General features: G+C 38.4%; 1 protein-coding gene across 1 annotated transcript in view; it reads left to right on the top strand.

Annotated features, from left to right (window-relative positions):
* The window catches only part of LOC140477459 (retinol dehydrogenase 10-like), a 62,930-nt gene that overhangs the window by 32,891 nt on the left and 13,356 nt on the right, over positions 1-16,683 (top strand). Inside the window, exons 2-3 of the mRNA XM_072571391.1 lie at positions 12,517-12,615; positions 14,369-14,514. Of these exons, the coding sequence (XP_072427492.1) occupies positions 12,517-12,615; positions 14,369-14,514 (245 nt within the window). The remainder of the gene's footprint in view (positions 1-12,516; positions 12,616-14,368; positions 14,515-16,683) is intronic.

Genomic DNA, 16,683 nt, shown 5'->3' with positions numbered 1-16,683 from the left:
TGATGCGTTGAGGCATGACTTAGGATGTGTGGATTGGAAAAGTAGATTCCAAGGCAAGAGCGTAATTGATATGTGGAGCTTGTTCAAGGAGCAACTATTGAGTGTCCTTGATAAGTACGTACCTATCAGGCAGGGAGGAAAGGGTCGTGTGAGGGAGCCGTGGTTTAATAAGGAGTTGGAATCCCTTGTTAAATGGAAGAGGGCGACCTTTGTAAAGATGAGGCGTGAAGGTTCAATAGGGGCGATTGAGAGTTATAAGGTAGCCTGGAAGGACCTGAAGAGAGAGCTAAGAGCAGCAAGGAGGGGACATGAAAGGTCCTTAGTTGGTAGGATTAGGGAAAACCCTAAGGCTTTCTATAGGTATGTTAGGAATAAAAGAATAACTTGGGAAGGAATAGGTCCAATCAAGGATAGTAATGGGAAGTTGCGTGTGGAGGCTGAAGAGATTGGGGAGGCACTGAATGAATACTTTTCGTCAGTATTCACTCAGGAACAGGACATTGTTGTCGATATGAATACTGAGGCATGAATAAGTAGAATGGATGGCTTTGAGATATGTAGAGAAGAGGTGTTGGAAATTCTGGCAAGGGTGAAAATAGATAAGTCCCCTGGGCCTGATGGCATTTATCCTAGGATTCTCTGGGAAGCATGGGAGGAGATTGCAGAGCCATTGGCCTTGATTTTTATGTCCTCTTTGTCTACAGGAGTAGTGCCAGAGGACTGGAGGCTAGCAAACGTGGTTCCCTTGTTCAAGAAGGGGAGTAGGGATAATCCTAGTAACTATAGGCCAGTGAGTCTCACTTCTGTTGTGGGCAAAGTCTTAGAGAGAATTGTAAGGGATAGGATTTATGCACATCTGGATAAGAATGATGTGATCAAGGATAGTCAGCATGGTTTTGTGAAGGGCAGGTCGTGCCTCACAAACCTTATTGAATTCTTTGAGAAGGTGACTAAGGAGGTAGATGAGGGGAAAGCGGTAGATGTGGTATATATGGATTTTAGTAAGGCGTTTGATAAGGTCCCCCATGGTAGGCTACTGCAGAAAATAGAGATATGGCATTGAGGGTGAGTTGGAGGTTTGGATTAGGAATTGGCTGGCTGGAAGAAGACAGAGGGTAGTAGTTGATGGCAAAGGTTCATCTTGGAGTGCCGTCACTAGCGGTGTTCCGCAAGGATCTGTTTTGGGACCATTGCTGTTTGTCATTTTTATAAATGACCTGGAGGAAGGGTTAGAAGGTTGGGTGAGCAAGTTTGCGGATGATACAAAAGTCGGAGGAGTTGTAGACAGTGAGGAAGGATATGGCAGGTTACAGCAGGATATAGAGAAGCTGCAGAGCTGGGCAGAAAGGTGGCAAATGGAGTTCAATGTAGCTAAGTGTGAGGTGATTCACTTTGGTAAGAGTAATAAAAAGATGGATTACTGGGCTAATGGTAGACTACTTGGTAGTGTGGAAGAGCAGAGGGATCTTGGTGTCCATGTACACAGATCTCTGAAAGTTGCCACCCAGGTAAATAGTGCAGTGAAGAAGGCATATGGCGTACTGGCTTTTATTGGTAGAGGAATTGAGTTCCGGAGTCCTGAGGTCATGCTGCAGTTGTATAAGACTCTGGTGCGGCCGCATCTGGAATATTGTGTGCAGTTTTGGTCGCCATACTATAGGAAGGATGTGGAGGCACTGGAACGGGTGCAGAGGAAGTTTACCAGGATGTTGCCTGGTATGGTAGGAAGATCCTATGAGGAAAGGCTGAGGCACTTGGGGTTGTTTTTATTGGAGAAAAGAAGGTTTAGGGGTGACTTGATAGAGGTGTACAAGATGATTAGGGGGTTAGATAGGGTTGACAGTGAGAACCTTTTTCCACGTATGGAGTCAGCTATTACAAGGGGGCATAGCTTTAAATTAAGGGGGGGTAGATATAGGACTGATGTTAGGGGTAGGTTCTTCACTCAGCGAGTCGTAAGTTCATGGAATGCCCTGCCAGTAGCAGTGGTGGACTCTCCCTCTTTATGGGTATTTAAGCGGGCATTGGATAGGTATATGGAGGATAGTGGGTTAGAGTAGGTTAGGTGGGCTTTGATCGGCGCAACATCGAGGGCCGAAGGGCCTGTACTGCGCTGTATTCTTCTATGTTCTATGTTCTATGTTCTATCTCGCTCCTTAGTGACCCCCTCCAACTCTAACTCTTCCCAAATGGATTCCAACAGAATTTCATCCTTCATGTTTGAATCCACTCAGGATAACACCCATGATGTACAACACTCATTAGACGGTTGTTCTCTCCATATCCTGAAATCCACACTCAGTGCCATGCACCGTCATATGCACAATCTGAATGGCTCTCTCTCCATTGGCATAATCTCATGCCATCTTAGAGCTGTCCTAACTCCCCCTCCCCAGTTCCACTTCATTCTTCAGCTCATTTGACGTTCTAGCAAGAAACTTTTTTTTTCTCCCTCTCAGGCAATAATGAATGCAAGCTGTAACAACTCAGATACCCACACCCCTCTGGAATCTTTTTTCCACCAAACCCCCAAACTGCATCTCATCTCTTAACCCCATCCCTTGTTGGTGTTTACTATCCTTTCTGATCTTCCTTTCTCTGAACGTTCTGTACTCATAAAAAGATTACATTATGCAGAAAAGTTGAATAGATAAAGTCGATGCTCTTGAGAGTGGAGGAATGATCTTTTTCTAAGACAGTGAGTGGAATACTAAGCATGCTTTGCCATGTGGGAATCTAGAACTGCGGCCATGGTTTCAGCATAAGGAGTCACCCACTTAAGAGAAATTCTTCCTCTTCAGTACTGTGAGGATGGTAATTATTTGGTACCTCTATCTCAGCGCCAAGGAGGCTGGCTTTGAATATATTCAGGTAATGAGATTTAGAACTGTTGGGAGTTGAGGGTTATTGGAGAAAAGTCCCTAATCTTATTAATATGACCCCCGTGATCTTATTAAATGGTGAAGCAGGCTCACAAGGTTTATGGCTCCACTTTGATTCTACTAATTATTATTCTAATATTCTACTATTATACAGGAGAACAAGTTTGTGCTGTGAACACTAGTTTCCTAGAAAATATTCTGCAAAGAACAATATGAAAATATGTTATAGTGCTGTGTGATAAATCTCTTGAAGTTGTATAAGATTTGTTGCTTCCTCCTTATTCCTTCTCTTGCAATCTTGAGAGCACATTACATTTGAAAATGAATGCTAGCCAAACCTGGACTTGTAACATGAGAAAAAGGTGTAGTATACTTTATTTATGATCTTATAGTTTGTTATAAGCTTACAAATGTGCAAGTAAAAGAGAAAAATCGAGCAACGTGTTTTTTTTAAGAAAACTTTAGAAATACAGTCCAATTTGCTGGGATCTAAATGGTTTGAGTTTAGCTATCTCAATAATTGATCGTGCTTTTGGTAAAAGTGGATAAGAAGTTTTTTGTGAACTAGCCTAATTCATTTTGTCAGCATGATATACTGTTACTATTTAGTCACAAATGTAGGAAGGGAATTATGCCCTTATTGGAGCGACACATCAGTATTTCTCCCAGTCTCATTGCCTCGTCGCATAAAACAGAAGTTTTCATAATGAATCCTTTAGGTTCACTGAAATAAAGATTCATTTCAGATGTTGTCAATACATTTGACACTTGGACCAGGATCTCTATTATTACATAATGTCTTTTCTTGTCTTAATATACCTGTACTTATGACTAGCATTTTTCCCCATACACCTTAATCAGTCTGCTCTGAATTCTTTCCTGACTGTAACATGCACTTAGAGCAATTGCTATGGTTCCAATACTTCTGTTTTTAGTTTCTCGAGTGAGGTTGCTATATTTCCACAGCCCTTGGGTATAATAGCTAACTCTATATTCTTTGTGAAATACGAGAGCACAGCTGAATAGCCAGTTAGTGTCTTTTATTTGAAACTTGACTGTGCCATTATCCAAGTAGGAAAGATGGCCAGAAACCATTCTCTGCTCATTTACCCATTTTGATTATTTCAGCATCTCCAGTCATACTTGTGAGTTGTAACACTGAATAATGCCAAATGGAACATTTGAATTGGAGTCTTTGCTGTTTTGGTAGTGGATGTCCGTGATCTATTTTGTCAGGTTTGTGAAAGAAAAGAGTTGTTCATCAGTAGTCACCTTTTCATTTTATACCTGATGAAAATGCTTCAAGGAAAATCTTTGATTTCTTTGTTACCAAAAGAAGCACGACTTTTGTTTTGAAGAACCTTTGGATGTTTTTTAATACAAGTTATAGATGCTATATATTGTAGATTATAGATATTGTAACTTGCTTTTTGACTGAGTTTACTAAGTAAAAGCCATAGTATTTCATCAATAAACTGCATTATTGTGATAAATGATTTCTAGTCAAAATTTGGTCTCCCTACAATCTTTGGTAGGTTATTCTAACAGCAAAATCAAAGCATTATAAATGTTTCTTTTTTCCAGTTGATGTTTTTACAATTTACTCCACACTGGGGCCCATTGTGGGTATGTCTTTAAAACTTAATGTTCAGTTCAGTTGCTGAATCTTGTTTCAAACCTAGTCAGTGCAAATATCTTTTGAGCTGCAATTAACAAGTTGAGATTTTTGGAAGTGTATGGTAATAACAAAATAAGCTTTTCTTCTCTCTAATGTTTGGATGAAGTAAGTGCACAGTCTTCATGGGAAGGATGTAAATACAGAGGGCAAGAATCTCTTAATGTGGTGGTAGGTGCAAGGCTGTTTTAAGTTTTCAAACAAAATGTAATGAGGCAAGGCAATAGAGGCATTTACATTAAATTTTAAAGGGTTCAATTGTATCAGAACAACCGACTTCAAGTTTATAATAGTAGACAATGGGAGCCTACAAGAGGACAGTCTTTAAAAGGTGACGAGAATAAAATTTTAAGCAGCAATAGGAGAAGAGGCAGGCAGACTGGTAATGTTGCAGCCATGTGTGGTTTTTGGCTGAACGATTTGAGTTTTGTATAACCTGACTTCAGACTAAACTATTGACAGGGCAGGTGATTGGAAGCAGGAACAAAGGAGTGGAATTAATGTTGGAAGCCAAAATCCATCCTTCCTGTGTTTAAACTTGAGGAATTTTCACTCATTCATGACTTGCCATCCAGTGTCTTCTACCAGGAAATACAGGTATGTAAAAATTGTGAAGGAGAGTGGCTATGGCTTTGAATTTCCATCATTCTTTTCTAAGTCTCTGCCATACCCAACTGAGATTTATGATTTTTTTTTTGATTTGCCTCTGCTTGCTTGAAAACTATAGGGGTGAGACTGTTCCTGCATTTAGAATTTCTTATTTTAATAGACTTTCACAAGTAATCTGAACAGTGACACCACAACTTCTCAAAGTACAAATTAAGACATAAATGATTTCTTAACTCAGATTGTTTGCTTATAATATTTTGAAGTGTCAGAATTGGTGTATATATGCTTGACTAAAGCAACAGCTATTTAATATGACCTTTTTTTATGTAGCTACTTGGCAAACAACTGTGTACCAGAAACAGTGCCTTAAATAGATGCAGTTTAGTGCCTGTAGATGTAATAAAAAGATTAAGCATGACAGAGTTTGAATAAGTTTGAGTACTCATGAGTAAATGTCTAGGGTTTTTATATCATGATATTTCTGATTTATCTAATCTTTGCTTCCTGTACCTGCACCACCCATCTCTTATAATTTATACAGGAAATCTGAATGTTAATAATTTTTCTTGGCTCAACTCTTAATTCAATTCTTGAGTATTTTCACAATGTTGTACTGTTGCCAAGCTTCTGGATTAATTATCAATTCCAATAGTGTTTTATTTGCAAAATATATTTCCACTTGATCTTGATTTCAAGAGTCCCTCAAACTAATGATATCACCTAAGCTAAAAAATAACACTAATTTCTTTCAATCTAACCTCTTCAATTCTTCTTACCTAACTTTTAAAATTATAACTATTTATGTAACTGCAGCTCCCAAGATTACCCCCAGTTTTCTGTCCCTTGTAGTCAGTTCATGAATTTTGAATAACTCAATATTCTGCTTTAGCAAGCTATATTTGCATTAGCAATTATCCTCCGTTTTTCTCCCCTCAAATGTGGATTTTACTGACTGGAACATCTTCTGACTGGGTGTAAGAAATCAATTGTGTGATATGGGATATGTTGCAAAACTTTTATGTCAGAAGTAGATGACATTTGAAAATGGCAACACCACTTCCAGCATTTCATTTTTAAACTGGGCATGTAAGTTGACCCCTTTTTGGAGAGATCTTTCAAGGTTTAAAAGCCTGACTTGTATGTTGCTATGTAAAGTAATTTGGGTATACTCAGTGCCCTCCTGACTGATGTAATTGAGACTACTACTAGACATCCTTCACCGTGTAATTGGATGCCAAGGGTAAGTTTTTGAGTTCAAAAGCAGATGCATTTTGCATGCATGTAGCCTTTTATTTACTTGGTTTTTCAATGTTTCCAACCAATGTTAGAAAAGGAAATAGTTTTTTTTTCCCGTGTGTGCTTGGCATTAATCTATATGTTATTTTGAATAACATTAAGCTATGATTAGCTTAGCTAATTGGAAATGCTTGTCTTCAGTAATAAGTTTGTGACATATGCATTCATCACAAAGATATAGTTTAAGTTAATCACTTGTCATTTGCAGCCTTCCAAACAGACACAAGTTATGCTGTTGCCTCATGACACCAATGCAAAATACTCTAAGTGAATTCAGAACCAAATATCCATTTGTCCAGCTTGTAGAAACTACACAACATGCCTGCTTGTTTTAATTTTTATTTGCTTAAATCGTGCTTTACCTTTTTTACAACTAGGATCTGGACAATTCCATAGTCATTTTGGCATAAAAAGCGGTCATTTAGTGGTTCAATTTTTGTCCCAGCACTCCTTTCAGTTCCACATTCCCCTATCCAACACCATAGCTTCACATATTTATTTCCTTTAAATGACTATCCAATTTCTTTCATCACCAATAGTCTCCATTTCTACCCCTTTTTTGTAGGCAGTATCCCAGGCCCTACCATTCACTTATAGTATATATCTTTTTTTAAAAAATTCTCCCTCACATCCATCCTGCATGTCTTGCCAAAAAATTAGTCCTGTCCTTGTATTGTCAACGAAGAGAACCAGGTAATCTTTTTTTTACATATTAATGAACCAAAACCTACAACCCATTCTAAAAGATGAAAGACAACAGCAATCTAGGTTTGTTCAAATCTTTTGTAATCTTTTGCTATAAACTCCGTCTTATGATCCTGCTCCACAGCTACCTGATGAAGGAGCAGCACTTTGACAGCTAATACTTCCAAATAAACCGACTGCTGTTGTGTGCTTTTTAACTTTGTTCACCTAAAACTGTCATTGCACCTATATTTGATCACCCTTCAACTTCCTAAGGAGATCAAATCTAGTTTTTCTAATGTATAGCTAAATCAAGGCTACATTTGATCGTGTGGCATCAAAGAACCCTAGAAAAACTGGAGTCAGTGGGAGACTGGGGAAAACTCTCCAGTGATTAGAGTCATACCAAGCACAGAGGAAGATTGTGCTTGTTGGAGGTCAGTTATCTTGACTTCCAGAACATCTATCTTTGAGAATTCTTCAAGCTAGTGTTTTTGGCCTGACCATCTTCAGGTGCATGATAAGGTCAAAAGTGTGGGTGTTTGCTATTGATTGGAGAATGTTCACCATTCACAACTCTTCAGATATTGAAGCTGTCAATATCTAGCAAGATCTCCTTAATTAGGAGGAAAAATTAAATGCTTTAGAGGACATAAAGGTGCATAACTCCCCAGGGCCTGATAAGATATACCCAGACTGCTATGGGAGGCAAGGGAGGAAATTGCTGTGGCCCTGGTGAATATATTTAATACATCACTGGCCACAGGAGAAGTGCTAGATGCCTGGAGGATAGCTAATGTGGGTCCTTTGCTCAATACCAGGTAACTACTAGGTAAAGATTCTGAGGGACAGGATTAATCAATACTTAGAAAGGCAAGGATAGTCAGCATGAATTTGTTAGAGGGAGATTTTGTCTAACTATTTAATTGAATTGAATATTTTGAAAAAGGTGGCTAAATATATTGAGCGTAGTGGAGTAGTTTTTTACATGGACTTCAGTAAGGCCTTTGACAAGGTTCCACATGGAAGGCTGGAGCTAAAGGTAAGAGCTCACGGGATTAAAGGCAACTTGGCAAACTGAATTGAAAATGGGCTTGGAAATAGGTTGAGACCACAGGGCTGAGTTTTAAGGTGAAGGGTAAGTGGTTTGTAAGAAACCTGAGAATTTCTTTCTCTGAGTGTAGTAAAAATATGAAACATTCCCTCTGAGAGGGTACTGTCTCAACATTTAAGAAGCATCTGGATTTAAAATTCCAGGCATAGGAGACAATGGGCCAAGTGCAGGTAAATGAGATTAGTATAGTTTAGTGTTTGTTGGTTAGCATAGACTAAAGGGCCTCTTTCTATACTGCATATATCTTTGACCTGGACAATATCCAGCTTTAGACTGATAAGTAGCATTCATGCAAGGAGTGACCGTCTCCAACAAAGAATCTAACCATCAGTCTTTGACACTCAATGACATTACTATCACTGAATCTCCCACAGTCAACATCCTGAGAGTTGTTATTGTCCAGAAACTCCACTGGACTGACCAAAAACAAAACACTGGCTACAAGAGCAGCTCAGAGATTAGCAGTCTTGCAGTAGGTAACTCGTTACCTGACTCCCCACAGCCTGTCCACCAGTCTACGAGGCACAAGTCAGGAGTGTGAGGGAATACTCTCCACTTGACTGGATGAGTGCAGCTCATAAAACACTCTAAGATTGACTCCAAGAATGTGCTTGATTAGCACCATTTCACAAATACCCATTCCTTCGGCCATCAATGGTAAGTATCTGCACCAAAAGAATAAAAAGCTGCATTGCAGAAATTTACCAAAGCTCCTTAGACAGCATCTTCCAAACCCAAATCCACTACCATTTAGAAGGGCAAGGAATGGAAAATGCATTGGAACAACACCTGCAAGTTCCTCTCTAAGGCATGCACCATCCTGCCTTGGAAAAATATTGCCATTCCTTCAGTGTTGCTATCAAAATCCTTAATGCATTGAGTCCACTTGCAATAGTTTAACAGGGCAAGTTACCACCACCTTTTGAGGGCAACTAGGCATAGGCAATAATTGCGAGCCCGGCCAGCGGTGCTAGGACGACATACTCCCTCACCCCTAGAACCATTGAGGTAAATCTCCAAGTCCCCAAGAACCCTTCTGTGGTTACCATAAACACACCGTTCTAGTGACTTGCCCAAAGCTTTTATAAAAGTTCAACATTAGCTTCCCTACTTTACTTTATGAATTTCAAGATCCCTTAAGCTTTGCTAATTGCTTTCGATACTTCTATCTTCAAAGACCCATGACTGAGAACCCCCAGTTTCTTTTTGTCCTTGTGCACTCTTTAGAACAGCCATTATGTATCATTCCTGATGAAGAGCTTATGCCTGAAACACAATTCTCCTGCTTCTTGGATGGTGCCTGACTGGCTATGCTTTTCCAGTGCCACACTCTTGACTCTGATCTCCAGCATTTGCAGTCCTCACTTTCCCCCATTATGTATATATTGCCTCTCTTTTTTTTCCCTTCTGCTAAAATGCATTTCTGTATTAATTTTTTTTTCTGCCCATTTTCTCCTATTGCAGTCAGCTGGTGGTGCCATCACATACTATTAGAATTGGAAGTGAACTTTGAAATGTTGTCCTGTGTTTCAATATCCAAGTCATTTATGATAAAGCATTTAAAACATCAGCATCTACCATTTTCCAGTTATCTACAAAGTGGCCATTTAAAGAGTTGATTTTTGTCCTTAAGACAATTTTTATCCACGTTGACCCTGTTTTATTCCATGAACCTCAATTCTGTCTAATATTTTCTTCTGTTTTACATGACTAACCTTCTAAATGATACTTCATCATTTTCCTAAAATCTAAATACAAGACATTTCCTTAAATATTCTCTGATACTTCAAAAAATTCAATTAGATTATTCCAACGTGATCGGCTCTTTTGTTATGGTTCAGCATTTTGTACTAGTCTTAGGCAACTGAGTGCTTTGCTCTGTTCTGAATGTATATAATGTCCAAACTTTAATTTTAAGCCACATCTCTATGATTGCCTCTGCATCATATTCCAAATAATTATTTGTGCTTGTAATTTACTAATCATATTTACTTGCGTATTGAAATACTCTTTGCATTCCTTGTAACATTTAGTCTGCACTTTTTCTAGTATTATTCAATAGTAGCTCCTTCTGTGCACTACCTCTTTATTTTTTACTTCTGTATTTCGATGCGTATCCCCTCCCAATTTAGTTTAAACTCTTCCAACCACTTAAGAGGACCTACCTGCAAGACCTGGTTGATGTGCAACCCATTCCTTTTGAACAGAAGTGTCCCAGAACAGAATGAATGTCCCAAGAATTTGATGCCCTTTCTCCTTCAGCATGCATTAACCACATACTGATCGTCCCCATCTCCCATCAATTATGACTTTTTGGAGGGATATGGGCCGGGTGCTGGCAGGTGGGACTAGATTGGGTTGGGATATCTGGTCGGCATGGACGGATTGGTCTGTCTCTATGCTGTACATCTCTGTGACTCAATCCAATTCCAGAAATGTTGCTGTGTAGTTTTAGTTTATTTCTAGCAACAGTATGAATTAAGTGAAATGGTCAGGCTCAATCTGGGGTGCACCTTTTAACTAATAGTTCCTCTCCCTCTTACAGAAAGGGGAAGCCTCCTTCTTCCCCTAATAAAGTTTTTTTATAGTATTGAAAATAAAATCTCATTTGGAAATGTTGAAAGGCTATGGACTGCAGCAAACAACAGCTGAATCATTTTGTTTAATAGCAGTCTGTTTAATATGAACTCCCTTTAACTGGGCTCGGTAACTCCCCTTAACAACAACCACTGTTTTCCTTAATGAACCATTACATCAATTGCAATAAATGGTTCATTCATTTATGTAATGAATTGTTTGGAACTGTCTCGCTTTTCTGATAGGTGCCGCTTTGCATCAGAAGGATCACAACAGCACCCAAGAGTCTATGTTATAAAATAGATGTTTTTCCTTAATGCAGCTTTCATTTACATAATTAATGTGACCTTAGAAACTGGCTTTGGTGGGGGGAGGGGGGAGAGAGAAATACTGTATTATTTGACATTCAGTTTCCTGTGGTTGGTATTTCAGTGATGCTGTATTTTTTAGGTGAAATGAATACTCAGTAATATTCGATTAGTATGTTGAACAGAGGGAGTTATTGCTCCATTTTTTGTTCAGTAAAAGTTTTTTTTAAATCTGTAATTCAGAGCAACAGAATCAATATTGTACACATTTTCCAGCTGGTAACCTTTCATTGTTTAAGTGCAAAACTATTTACTACATGTTGGACATCCAATTCTAGGAATGTTTTAAATATGTTTTGAATAGTTCTACAAAATTGTAGCAATTATTTTTGTTTATTGTCAAATAATAATTCTTATTTAAATTGCTGTTTGAGTCATAGAGGTGTACAGCACGGAAACAAGCCTTTCGATCTAACTTGTCCAAGCTGAGCAGCTATCCCAACCCAACCTAGTCTCATCTACAAGCACCCAGCCCATATGCCTCCAAACCCTTCCTATTCATATACCCATCCAGATGCCTTTTAAATATTGCAATTGTACTAGCCTCCACCACTTCCTCTGGCAGCCCATTCCACACATGCACCACCTTTTGCATGAAAAAGTTGCCCCTTAAGTCTCTTTTATAGCTTTCCCCTCTCGTCCTAAACCTATGCCCTCTAGTTCTGGGCTCCCCCACCCCAGGGGAGAAAAAAAACCTTGTCTATTTACTCTATCCATATCCCTTATGATATTATAAACCTCTACAAGGTCACCCCTCAACCTCCAACATTCCAGGGAAACAGCCCTAGCCTATTTAACCTCTTCCTATAGCTCAAATCCTCCAACCCTGGCAACACCATGGGATTCTATAATTTTATGAAAACTATAGTGCAGATATGGGCCGAAAGGCCTCTTAAGCCTGCACCAACCATCCAAGAGGCATCCACCACAATCCCTGTAATTTCTTACTTACCATGACTAACCCACCTAGCCTACAAGTCCCTGGACACTATATGGCGAAACTTAGCATGGCAAATCCACCTAACCTGCACATCTTCGAACTGTGGGAGGGAATGGGATCACCTGGTGGAAACCCAAGGAGAACGTGCAAACTCCAAACAGTCACCCAAGATTAGAATCGAACTTGGTCCCTGGCACTGAGGCAGCAGCACCAACCACTCTGCTGCCTGTATTCACTGCCACATGTTCCAAGTTTTAAAAGGACTGTCTAATTTTGATTTTTTTTTTGTTTGGGTACACTGTCTGAATTACAAATTTGTTTGTGGTGTAGATCTTAAAAGAAGAAAACTTTTGACTTTTCCTTTTTATTAGACTGCCAAGGCATTTCTTCCCAAGATGCTGGAAATGAACCATGGGCATATCGTGACTGTGGCAAGTTCCCTAGGGCTGTTCAGCACCGCTGGTGTAGAGGTTAGTAGTTTAAATTATCACCTTGGAGGAATATTTATTTTTATCCATTTAAGAAACATGTAATGCATTGAATGCGTTATGTCTTGGTGTCTTTTCAAACATGTAAATTTTCAAGTTAAAATATATTGTACATATAAATTGCCCTAATTGTGAACAGCTGTTCTTAAATTGCTCTACATTACTAACAGAAACTATAGTATACACACTTCAGCTTCTGAATTGGTTGAGGGGGCCATATGAAGGGATGATGGCAGCAGTGAAGAGGAAAAAGACGGAAGAATTTCATATGAGCTCATCCTTTTTTTTCAATATGCTTTCCTTATGCATTTCAATGCTTTGTGTAATCATACGCTTTTCACATATTGATTTTGAAACTTGTATTATCCACCCTTAAAAGGTTGAATATTCCTTGGCTACATAGTGTTCAGGCATAAACTGTATGCCCCAACTCCTGTCTGTTTCTTTCCTTCTCCATTCTGTGTTACCTACTGAATTTCTGAAACTAGTATGACAAGCAATATTTGCTTAATTTAAAAATTAAAAACTAATCATACTTAATGCTCCACCCATCTCCTGTAATGAGTTTACTTTTTTGATTCCCCCTCCTTTGCATTGGGCCCCTTTTTACAACTGGTCAGCTGTTCTCTTGTTTATATGTACACTGCTGTAAGCCCATTTACAAAGTTGGTGCCATCATGCTCCAATTAAAGCAAATTTGCTCAGCCAAGCAGAAGAAACATTGACAGTGTCTTAGAATCTGTGGACGGCAAGCTCTTTGACATATGCTCTGTCTTCATATTCTCTTTCTTTCCCTTTTTTCGTCCTTTCGCCCTGTTTTTCTCGCCGGCGCTCTCGCTCTCTTTCTCTCATGTGCTCTCTCACTCCTCATTTGGGATAAACGACTGCAGCTTACATTCCAAACTCTGAGCATCAACCTTGTTTAAACACAGCGAATGGAGTAAAATGGTTATTATCAGACATTCTTTAACTTGATAATTGCTACATCCAATCTTTTAACTCTAAATGTAACCACCACACATTGACATATAGGATACATCAGAGAGGCTGTGAAGATATACCAAGACCATACAAATCCCCCAAGACAGCAATAATGTCTGGCTACACTTTCTCTAAGAAGCACCTGCTGTTTATTTTGCACAAGCAACCAAATAGAATATTAATATGAACCGATGTATTACAAACACATCAATCTGACCTATCAGCTAATGTAACACCCATGTTCCCATACTTCATATGTAATTACTTCTTCCATCTATTCTAGCCATTCTTCCAGATGATGGGCAGAATCTATCATCTAGAGTATCCAATTAAATTTTACTGAACCTTTAAATAGATTTTGTAAAATTGCATTCACTACTGCTGAATGTAAAGAAAAACACTTGTGTACAAAATACTACCAGCATGAAATTGACTTTCTCCAACATTTCCAAATGTGTTGAGTTCAAACTCTCTTAATAGACCTTGCAACTGCTTCTCTACTAATGTATTTCTCCTTGGTTTTTCTCCCATTGCTTCCACCACCTCCCTCACGTGCCTATTCAGATAGGTGGTAGATCGTCATTAAAATTAAAAATGTAAGACTAAGGATCTTTGCCACTCCTTTACCCAAAGAAGCACAACTGTCTTGGGTATAAGACCATGACTGTTCACTTATGTTGCTGGTAAATCTGTCTATGAATCAAACTGGCATCGTTTTTTTTAAGTATGCTATCTTATCAATTATGCCATTTAGGATTACTGTGCAAGCAAATTTGGAGCAATAGGATTTCATGAATCCTTGAGCCATGAACTGAAGGCATCTGATAAAGATGGAATCAAGATGACACTTGTGTGCCCATACTTGGTGGATACAGGCATGTTTCGTGGCTGCAGAATAAGGTGAGATGAATAATTAGTTGTTTAATACATAAAGTTTTAAATTGTATATTTAATTCAGTTATATATATTTTTTCTCTTATAAAAATTTTGACATTCAAGAAGAATGATTTGACGCCAACTTTAATAGAGGTTTGACCTGCACTTTCCCTATCACTTTGTAAAATAGCTCAATATATCCCCACCTTCAATACAAGTGTTAAAACATGGTGCAGAGAACATTCCTTTTGTCCCCATCTGAAATTCTTTGTTAATCTATTTGACGAACAATAAAGATAATTTGTAAAAACAAACTGACTCAAGTTTATAGAGTTTTAAAGTACATAGCAATTATTCTTTTACAGTGATATGTTTTCAGTCACTTAAACTGTTTTTAAAAAAAAATGTTTTCAGTTCTTATGATTTCAGCATTGCATTCTTGTTTTTAGATTTTCATGGCTACTCTCTGCAAGGAGATTTGACCACTTCTCAATTATACGTCAGATTATGCATTCTTGTGAATGGCTAACTTAACATGTTCTGGTATAAATGATCATCTGTGGCAAGGCTTTCCACAGTATATTGGGGGTTGTGACCCGAAACCTTGGGTCATGGGTGCTGTAGATTTCAGAATGAGTGCTGACAGCTGCAATGTCTCTCCAAATTCTTATGTTTTTCAGTAGTGAGTATGACCTAACCGTTCTTAAAAAAAAAAGTAGGTGTTTATTACTTAAAAATCTGGTTGACTAAATAATTCCAACTATCCCTGGTTTCATTGCTTTTGTTCACCATCACCACCCACTCCTCCCCCAGCACACTCTTAGCTGTGGGGTCATAGCAATTTTGAAACAAAATAGTGCCAAATGAGAAAAAGTTTGGGAAACATTGCATGGACTGGGATGCACAACTAACTCAATGTTATTGATATTTATTGTCACTGATAAAGATAATTATTGTCACTGAATCTGCAAAGTTGCACTGGATAATGAAGATGAGGGGTAAGAACTTGACATGCATAGGCTTTGCTTTATGAGGCTTGGTGACCATCAGCAGGGAGGCGATGGCTTTAGTGGTATTATTGCAAGACTTATTAATCCAGCGTCCCAGATAGTGTTCTGGACATCGGGTTAGAATTCTGCCATGGCATATAGTCGAATTTAAATTCAACAGAAATCTGGAATTTGGAGGCTAATGATCTTAACTGTTGCTAATTGCCACTAAAAACTCATCTGGTTCACTATCTGTGTGATTCTAGACATGTAGCAATGTGGTTGACTCTAAACTTCCCTCTGGGCAATAATTGCTGGCCTAGCCAGTGATGCCCACATTCTGTGAATGAATTGGAAAGTAAAAGTCTTTGGGTTTGACCCATTTCATGGAGTTCTTGAGTATTTGAAGCATTTAACATAGAACAGATATTTGAAATGTTGTCATTATTACATAGTGGAAAAATAATTGCTTTTGTACAATGAGCTCCCAGCATTATGACAAATGAGCCAGTGAAACTATTAAATGATAGTTGAGGGAGTAATATTGCCCTAGAATTTGGAACGATTTCTTGATTTTTCTTTGGTGACTAAGCATCTTAAAATAAGCAAGTAGGGCCTTGTTCAATGCTTCATTTGAAACCAGATTCAGCTCAGCAGTCCCTCCCATCTTGTCATCCCACTCAACAAAATATATCTTGCAGCACCCTTCTCATATGTTTGGATCACAGAGTAGGTGCAGAACTCTCAAACTTGTAATTTGGAGGTGAGTGTGCTCCAGCCACATTGAAACACTGAAATTTAATGAATCTAACCCTCCAGCGTTCAAGAATAAAATAGTAGCTGAAAACTATTCAATTTTCCATGATGTATATTTTGGTAATTATGTGCTTTATTACAGCTGTAGGGCATTTGTATTGTTGTATTTTTAAAACCAGGTTTTCTGCACCTACAGCGTTTCAGGATGTGAAATAATTTATTTGTTACTTGACCACAAAGAAAACCACTTTTTTCAAATGAAATTTGCATGAGCTTCAGACAGTGCTTAATGACTTAACGACAAATCACAGGAATAAATAAACTTATCAGCATTTTATTAAAGCTGATAGTGCTGGTAGCTATACATTTATAAACTTAAATGCGTTTGTGACGCAACCTGAGCATTGATGTGGTATTATTAAAAATGTAATAACTATATTATGCTGTA

The sequence above is a fragment of the Chiloscyllium punctatum genome, chromosome 5, assembly GCF_047496795.1.
Source record: "Chiloscyllium punctatum isolate Juve2018m chromosome 5, sChiPun1.3, whole genome shotgun sequence".
Lineage (NCBI taxonomy): Eukaryota > Metazoa > Chordata > Chondrichthyes > Orectolobiformes > Hemiscylliidae > Chiloscyllium > Chiloscyllium punctatum.
The sequence above is the reverse complement of the archived record's forward strand: the minus strand, read 5'-3'. Positions and strand labels throughout refer to the sequence as shown.